Source organism: Thunnus thynnus, chromosome 20 (genome assembly GCF_963924715.1).
Source record: "Thunnus thynnus chromosome 20, fThuThy2.1, whole genome shotgun sequence".
Classification (NCBI taxonomy): Eukaryota; Metazoa; Chordata; class Actinopteri; order Scombriformes; family Scombridae; genus Thunnus; species Thunnus thynnus.
Window position 1 is genome coordinate 165,385 of NC_089536.1, and position 8,991 is coordinate 174,375.

The following is an 8,991-nucleotide window of genomic DNA, read 5'->3' on the forward strand; positions in this document are numbered from 1 at the left end:
CTGAAGGTGACGGGACAGGACCAGATCTTCTATATCGGACACTCTCAGGGAACAACTATAGGTAGCGCACACTCAACTTCATCATAATAATCATCCTCATCCTCATCATCTTCATCACAGTCTCTCCGTATCTGTCTCTGATTTCCCAGCATTCATAGCGTTTTCCACGCTGCCAGAACTGGCCAATAAGATCAAGCTGTTCTTCGGTTTGGCTCCCGTGGCGACCGTGGCGTTCACCAGCAGCCCCATGACCAAACTGTCCGTCCTGCCAGACTTCCTCGTCTGGGTAAGAACGAGTTCACTAACGATTTATCATCGTACCTGCTAACGAGCTAATATCACACGACTAATCACCTGCTAAGGAGTTAATATCACACGACTAATCACCTGCTAACGAGTTAATATCACATGACTAATCACCTGCTAACGAGCTAATATCACACGACTAATCACCTGCTAACGAGCTAATATCACACGACTAATCACCTGCTAACGAGTTAATATCACACGACTAATCACCTGCTAACGAGCTAATATCACACGACTAATCACCTGCTAACGAGCTAATATCACACGACTGATCACCTGCTAACGAGCTAATATCACACGACTGATCACCTAGCTGCTAAGCTAACTGCTGAGCTAAGCTAACTGCTAAGCTAAGCTAGTTGCTAAGCTAACTGCTGAGCTAAGTTAGCTGCTAAGCTAAGTTAGCTGCTAAGCTAACTGCTGCTTGAGCAGAACTAGTGTCAGTTTAAATGTCCAGCAGGTAATTTATCCACAGTAATGAAGAATAAAGTAAAAACGCTGTCAGTAAACACAGCCGGCAACCGGAAATGACGCAATACGCTTACTGGAGCACGTTAGCACGTCACCTGCTAACGAGTTAGCTCCATCAACACCACATCACCCAGTACTAAAGCTCCACTGGTTTCCCGTCCCTACTGGAGCCACAAACCCCCAGAGACTTGTTGATATTATTGATAATATATGGCTGATGTATTGATTATGTATTGATGACGGTGTTTTCCTCTCAGGACCTGTTTGGTAGGCGGGACTTCCTGCCTCAGAGTAACGTGATCGAGTGGTTCGCAGAGCACGTGTGCGCGAAGAAGCTGCTGAGCGAGCTGTGTGGAAACCTCTTCTTCATCCTCTGCGGCTTCGACGAGAAAAACCTCAACATGGTTCGTATCAGAGAGAAAAGTCATCGACGATCAATCGTTTGAAGACTTACTGAATATATTTCAACAGTTCCAACTAATCAATCAATCGACTAATCATTGTGGCTCTAAGATGTTATTATAATAATGTTTACTGCTACTAATAATATTCATGTCTCATATATATTTATTGAGGGATGAACAGTATGTGAACCATCATGGAGGAAAACGCTCCTGTTACGTCATTTCCTGTTACGTCATTTCCTGTTACGTCATTTCCTGTTATGTCATTTCCTGTTACGTCATTAATACACAGCTTGTGGTAACGACACGTTTACAGACAGAGAGGATTGATGATGTTTGTGTAAATATCATTTGTTTGTGTGTTTGTTTCAGACTCGGACGCCGGTCTACACCACACACTGTCCTGCCGGGACCTCCGTACAGAACATGGTCCACTGGGCTCAGGTAACACACCTGATGTCTTCTAGTGTTTAGAAAGGCTGGATGATCAATATCAACATATTAGTTATCAATAATATCAACATATGTTGATTTCTTGTTGTGTTTCAGGCCGTTCATGGAGGGAAACTGATGGCGTTTGACTTCGGAGCTGCAGGAAACATGAAGCACTACAACCAGGTGAGACTGAACCTGAACCAATCACAGATCAATCACAGATCAATCACAGATCAATCACAGATCAATGAATAGGAGAATAAAACAGGAAGCAGAATTAGCATAGGGAGACGTTGCTAAGCTAACCGTCTGTGTTTACTTCCTGTCCCGTCCTCAGTCCACTCCCCCTCAGTACAACGTCCAGGACATGAAGGTTCCCACCGCTCTGTTTTCAGGGGGACAGGATACGCTGGCGGACCCTAAAGACGTGGCGGTCCTCCTCACTCAGGTCAGTGCTCTGATCCAGCAGGTCAAAGGTCACAGGAGACAGAAACACACTTTCCCATCAGCCTCAGCTCTAGTTAGCAGATGTTAGCATGCTAACACGCTAAGCTAAGATGGCTAACATGATAGCTGCTAAACAGCAACATGCAGGAAGCAGCTCGACCGTTCTGACCTGTCTGTCTGTCTGTCTCTACCTGTCTGTCTGTCTGTCTGTCTGTCTGTCTCTACCTGTCTGTCTCTACCTGTCTGTCTGTCTGTCTGTCTCTACCTGTCTGTCTCTACCTGTCTGTCTGTCTGTCTGTCTGTCTCTACCTGTCTGTCTGTCTGTCTGTCTGTCTCTACCTGTCTGTCTGTCTGTCTCTACCTGTCTGTCTCTACCTGTCTGTCTGTCTACCTGTCTGTCTCTACCTGTCTGTCTGTCTCTACCTGTCTGTCTCTACCTGTCTGTCTCTACCTGTCTGTCTGTCTCTACCTGTCTGTCTCTACCTGTCTGTCTCTACCTGTCTGTCTGTCTCTACCTGTCTGTCTCTACCTGTCTGTCTGTCTGTACCTGTCTGTCTGTACCTGTCTGTACCTGTCTGTCTGTCTGTACCTGTCTGTCTGTCTCTACCTGTCTGTCTCTACCTGTCTGTCTGTCTGTACCTGTCTGTCTGTACCTGTCTGTACCTGTCTGTCTGTCTACCTGTCTGTCTACCTGTCTGTGTGTCTGCAGGTGTCTAACCTGGTCTTCCATCAGCACATTGAACATTGGGAACATCTGGATTTTATTTGGGGTCTGGACGCTCCTGAGCAGATGTTTCCCTCCATCCTGAAGCTGCTGCAGGAGCACCGCTAGAGTCACAACGTCTGGATAACGTCTGAATAACGTCTGAATAACGTTTAATAACATTTTCATAATGTTTTCATAATGTTTTAATAACATTTTAATCATGTTTTAATCATGTTGTGTGTTGCATTAAATTGATTTCCTGACAGCTGATAACAGTAAAGTGTCCTTCAGGTGTCTCTGAGCCCTGGGTTTTGCCTCTCAGGCTACATACAGTCTGTGTTAATAGAACTGATGCATTTATATAAAAGAGACGTCTGTTAAACTGTTGACAGTTGTTACTGTTGATGTTCTGAATCATTTTGAATCCATGAAGATGTTTATAAAACTGTCCCGGAGCCTCCAGCAGGACCAACATCTGGAACACTGTTGATGCTGCAGACGACTGAACGGGCGCCATGTTGGAGTCCATATCAGTTCTTATCATACATCATGTGTCATGTGACCCTCACCTCGCAGGTGGTACCGCTGCATCGACAGTAATACCTGCAGACAAAACTCAGGGCTGAAATGTTTCCTACATGTAGTTTTTTACATTTACAGTCGATGTTGTTTGTAGTGAAGATGCAGATAAACTACGATGATGTCATTGTTTTACAGTATTAGTATTATTATTATTATTATCTGACACATGTAACAACATCTGAAGCTGCTGTAACTTTATACAATCTGTCTGTTAGCTCATGCTAACATGCTAACATTAGCATGTTGATATCTTTGATTTATTTGTCTTCATTAGTTTTCAGTGTGGGAAGGACAGCAGCGACCAATCATGTGGCTGGAATCCCCGATGGGCGGGGCCACACTTTGGTGGGCGGGGCCATACTTTGGGGGGCGGGGCTAAACGGTTTCACATTAGAATCACTGATTGTGCCTTTAAATGATTTCTGATATAAACTAATAAATAACTCTGATTGACGTGTTCTTATTAATAAAGTTTTGTTTGTTTTGTATTGAAATAAAGTTTGATCTGTTTTCTACAAAATAAAATGACTTCACGACAGTTTGTTTTCGTCTCGTCTTCACTTCCTGTTTGGCTGAAAATCAATACAATAAACAACAACAAAAACTGTTTTCAGTTAAATTTAATGAAAATTAAACTTTACAGGATTGTTGAATAAATCTAAATGCAGGAAACAATCTGCTGGATCAATATTTACTGTATTTATTGATCATCTTGTTGTGATTAAAGGGACTTCCTGTCTTTCAGTCAGTCACTGGGTCTTCTTCAGCAGACAGATGATCTTGGTGAACTTCAGTCTGGTGGCGATGTCCAGCGGCGTCTCTCCGTCCTGCAACAGAACACACGGAGCGTCAGGATTGGTCAGATCTCCGGCGGGAGGCGTGACGTCGTTCATACGTACGTTGTTCTTGACGTCGGCGGCGGCGTTTCTGTGCAGCAGCAGAGGAACCAGACGATGACTTTTCCTCTGACACACGTAGTGAAGAGCCGTGTTTCCTTTCTGCACAGGAAACAGAAAACATCATCATCATCATCATCATCATCGTCATCATCATCATCATCATCATCGTCATCGTCATCATCGTCATCATCATCATCATCGTCATCGTCATCATCATCATCGTCAGAGAAACGTGATGATGTCAGAGTATATGTGATGATGTCAGAGTGCATGTGATGATGTCAGAGTGCATGTGATGATGTCAGAGTACATGTGATGATGTCAGAGTGCATGTGATGATGTCAGAGTACGTGTGATGATGTCAGAGTATATGTGATGATGTCAGAGTACGTGTGATGATGTCAGAGTATATGTGATGATGTCAGAGTGCATGTGATGATGTCAGAGTGCATGTGATGATGTCAGAGTACATGTGATGATGTCAGAGTATATGTGATGATGTCAGAGTGCATGTGATGATGTCAGAGTGCATGTGATGATGTCAGAGTATATGTGATGATGTCAGAGTACATGTGATGATGTCAGAGTTTTGTGACTCACGTAGTCGACAGCGTCGACGTTGACGCTGCTGCTCAGCAGCTCCTCCATCACAGCTGCGTGCTCCCTCTGCTTCTGTAACTACACACACACACACACTTCAGTCTGCTGTGATGTCATCCTGAAAGAGGCTGCTGATTGGCTGAGTGAGGTGTACGTGTGTACCATGAGGAAGTATCCCAGCAGCAGGATGGGCATCAGGACGCAGATCATCAGATAATCCAACGCAGAGAACGTCTTCTTGGAGACGTAGTGAAGACACGTCCTCTGCTTCTGAGAGACAGACAGGTGAGAGACAGACAGGTGAGAGACAGACAGGCAGGTGAGAGACAGACAGGTGAGAGACAGACAGACAGGTGAGAGACAGACAGGCAGGTGAGAGACAGACAGGTAGATGTTATTACTCTTCATGAACCATCACTGACAGAAACATGATGACATCATCAGGTAAAAGTACCTTATTGGTCAGGTGGACGTCGGCCTGGTTTTCCAGCAGGTAGTGTATTGCCCTCCGGTTGCCTTGGCGACAGGCGGCGATGAGGGGCGTGTCTCCGGTGTGTTCCTCCTTCACGTTCAGGAGCTTCGGGTTGTTCGTCAGCAGCTCGTACAGCTGATGGACGTCTCCGTCATACGCCGCCTGACAGGCCGGCTGCATACAGGACACTGTTAGCAACGGGCTACATGCTGCACTATGCTAACAGTTAGCCTCCTGTCAGTGTTTGTGCTGAGCTAGGCTAACCATTCCCCCTGCTGTCAGTGTTTGTGCTAAGCTAGGCTAACAGCTTGTCCTGCTGTCAGTGTTTGTGCTAAGCTAGGCTAACAGCTTGTCCTGCTGTCAGTGTTTGTGCTAAGCTAGGCTAACAGCTTGTCCTGCTGTCAGTGTTTGTGCTAAGCTAGGCTAACAGCTTGTCCTGCTGTCAGTGTTTGTGCTAAGCTAGGCTAACGGCTTGACCTGCTGTCAGTGTTTGTGCTAAGCTAGGCTAACGGTTTGTCCTGCTGTCAGTGTTTGTGCTAAGCTAGGCTAACAGCTTGTCCTGCTGTCAGTGTTTGTGCTGAGCTAGGCTAACAGCTTGACCTGCTGTCAGTGTTTGTGCTAAGCTAGGCTAACGGTTTTTCCTGCTGTCAGTGTTTGTGCTAAGCTAGGCTAACAGCTTGTCCTGCTGTCAGTGTTTGTGCTGAGCTAGGCTAACAGTTTGACCTGCTGTCAGTGTTTGTGCTAAGCTAGGCTAACGGTTTTTCCTGCTGTCAGTGTTTGTGCTAAGCTAGGCTAACAGCTTGTCCTGCTGTCAGTGTTTGTGCTGAGCTAGGCTAACAGCTTGACCTGCTGTCAGTGTTTGTGCTAAGCTAGGCTAACGGTTTGTCCTGCTGTCAGTGTTTGTGCTAAGCTAGGCTAACAGCTTGTCCTGCTGTCAGTGTTTGTGCTAAGCTAGGCTAACAGCTTGACCTGCTGTCAGTGTTTGTGCTAAGCTAGGCTAACGGTTTTTCCTGCTGTCAGTGTTTGTGCTAAGCTAGGCTAACAGCTTGTCCTGCTGTCAGTGTTTGTGCTGAGCTAGGCTAACAGCTTGACCTGCTGTCAGTGTTTGTGCTAAGCTAGGCTAACGGTTTTTCCTGCTGTCAGTGTTTGTGCTAAGCTAGGCTAACAGCTTGTCCTGCTGTCAGTGTTTGTGCTGAGCTAGGCTAACGGTTTTTCCTGCTGTCAGTGTTTGTGCTAAGCTAGGCTAACGGTTTGTCCTGCTGTCAGTGTTTGTGCTAAGCTAGGCTAACAGCTTGACCTGCTGTCAGTGTTTGTGCTAAGCTAGGCTAACAGAGAGGACTGTTCCTCTAACAGCTTTGCATAAAGAACCATCATGTTGTTAACACACACACAGATAAACCAGTCTGTCCAGTAACAGATGTGATGTCTGACAGTGAACCAGGTGACTCATGACGCTGGTTCAGATATTATCAAGTCAGCAAATCTGCCATCAAGGCAAACGTTGTTGTTGAACGTTGTTGTTCCTTTCTCATCAAAAACACAAACATCTGTGTTACTGTAACAGACGGCTGTTTCACCTCCTTTTCATCGCTTGTTGGAACCAAAATACTCTGATTTATATATCAATATTTTATATATCAAATACTCTGATTAATAAAAAATAACACAAAAGAAAGTAATTGTAACTTTAAGGCCTGACGGTTATGAGCAGAGCTCTGACATATGAAACACATCATCACACTGAACCGTCGGCTCTATCCAACGTCTCTGCTGCAGAAACAGGAAACAGGAAGCTGTCATCGACCGGCCCCGTCAGACTCCAAGTATGACTGACAGGAAGTGAGACAGACCGTCTTGCACGTTCATGTGAACTGTCGGCCATATTAAGTTCCAAACCGACCAGCAGCGAGTTCATGCTGACCTTCTGAGCACGTGCAGCGTCGACTGTGTTCACCATGGAGGCGACAACCTGCACAAACATTTACTCACTAACAGCTCAAACTAACAGACGTTTCATATTGTCTCACAATATTTAGGGTCAAATATATGGTTCACTAGTCCAGAAACCAGTAGACGTGTGATTATGAACTGGTTCGGACGGGAACTGGAAGTTGTTTCCAGTGGAATCAGTTTGTTTTTTTATCCTTCATATCTCTGGTTGTTCTATCCAGTTAGCAGTAATAAGTATCTGTATTTTGGATGATTTAAAAAACAAACAAATAAATAAATAAAAACACATCTACACCTTCTGGAACATCTTGCAGCAGCTGGTGGATGATCGTATCAAAATAAAATATATAAAAATATATTTACAGTCAAAGATCAGAAACCACAAAGTTACGACACTTCCTGTTTGCACCAGAGAGTGAAGTTCAGGACATTTTTCTGATGTGGAAGATAAACATCTGGCTGATCACAGAGATCACATCCAGCTGATCATTATTATTATTCTGATCAGCAGGCTGCAGTTGAAGCTTTATTGATCAGACGTATTGATTCATGTTGTTTCTTCCTGAAACTAAAAACATCTGAGAAGTGAATGGAATGACTTCCGGTTTGGAATCTGGATCGTTTCATATTTTCACTCCAGAGTGACGACAGTCAGCTGATTAGAAATATAAATGTTCATGGTGCGTTCATGGTGCATTTCCTGTTTCAGGAGATTTTCAAGCAAAAACACAGAAAAGTAAAACATGTTTGTTTAAAGTTCAGATGTTTTTCTCTCATTTTAAAATTAATATTTTGAGTTTTGATGAATCAATAATGAAAACAAGTAAAACAGATGTAAAGATGACGTCACACAGAGTCGCTCTGTGCTGAGTGACGCGGATCCAGGTGAGACTCACCTGAGCAGCTAATTAACACTTTAATTAATGATTAACAAAACACACAGTTTATGTTCTTACCTCCGAGTAAACCAGCCCCATGTCTGCCGCGGGAACTGCTCCCAACTCACCTGGACACGTGACGTCAACACACCGGCAACCGACACCATGTCCTTTACCGCATTTCAAAATAAAAGCCTCTGGCGCGGCAGGTGTTTTTATTCAAAGTACAAAATGAGTTAAAAATAAATATGTAGACACGTGATCATCCTCCATACATTAATGACGTGGATTTTGAACACTGAATCCTGCAGAGACTCACGTGGACTCATTTATTCATTAAATACTCATTAATTTACAATTTATTCCTCTTAAATATAAACTGTTAATTGATAAACTGTGTGTGTACATGTTTATATTTATTGATAAACTGTGTGTGTACATGTTTATATTTATTGATAAACTGTGTGTGTACATGTTTATATTTATTGATAAACTGTGTGTACATGTTTATATTTATTGATAAACTGTGTGTGTACATGTTTATATTTATTGATAAACTGTGTGTGTACATGTTTATATTTATTGATAAACTGTGTGTACATGTTTATATTTATTGATAAACTGTGTGTGTACATGTTTATATTTATTGATAAACTGTGTGTACATGTTTATATTTATTGATAAACTGTGTGTACATGTTTATATTTATTGATAAACTGTGTGTGTACATGTTTATATTTATTGATAAACTGTGTGTACATGTTTATATTTATTGATAAACTGTGTGTGTACATGTTTATATTTATTGATAAACTGTGTGTGTACATGTTTATATTTA

The 8,991-nt window shown here is 43.1% G+C and overlaps 2 protein-coding genes and 1 long non-coding RNA gene across 4 annotated transcripts in view; 2 read left to right on the plus strand and 1 right to left on the minus strand.

Moving 5' to 3' along the window:
• The window catches only part of lipf (lipase, gastric), a 16,967-nt gene extending 13,075 nt beyond the window's left edge, over positions 1-3,892 (plus strand). The window contains exons 5-11 of the mRNA XM_067577332.1: positions 1-61; positions 150-286; positions 1,038-1,184; positions 1,557-1,628; positions 1,734-1,802; positions 1,957-2,067; positions 2,776-3,892. The exon at positions 1-61 is cut by the window's left edge and continues 49 nt beyond it. Of these exons, the coding sequence (XP_067433433.1) occupies positions 1-61; positions 150-286; positions 1,038-1,184; positions 1,557-1,628; positions 1,734-1,802; positions 1,957-2,067; positions 2,776-2,898 (720 nt within the window). The 3' untranslated portion in view covers positions 2,899-3,892. The remainder of the gene's footprint in view (positions 62-149; positions 287-1,037; positions 1,185-1,556; positions 1,629-1,733; positions 1,803-1,956; positions 2,068-2,775) is intronic.
• LOC137172752 (uncharacterized) overlaps positions 1-8,991 on the plus strand; it is a 57,930-nt gene that overhangs the window by 18,412 nt on the left and 30,527 nt on the right. The window lies entirely within an intron of this gene.
• Positions 3,960-8,332, minus strand: ankrd22 (ankyrin repeat domain 22). 2 transcript variants are annotated; one of them, XM_067577353.1, is made up of 6 exons: positions 8,232-8,332; positions 5,308-5,499; positions 5,016-5,120; positions 4,854-4,931; positions 4,254-4,352; positions 3,960-4,181 (listed from the first exon to the last, which is right to left on the minus strand). In XM_067577353.1, exons 1-6 carry the CDS (start codon positions 8,250-8,252, stop codon positions 4,104-4,106), a joined length of 573 nt encoding a protein of 190 aa, XP_067433454.1. In that variant the 5' UTR covers positions 8,253-8,332; the 3' UTR covers positions 3,960-4,103. The 2 variants fall into 2 exon arrangements, with proteins under 2 accessions (XP_067433454.1, XP_067433453.1); XM_067577352.1 differs by having other exon boundaries at positions 5,016-5,123.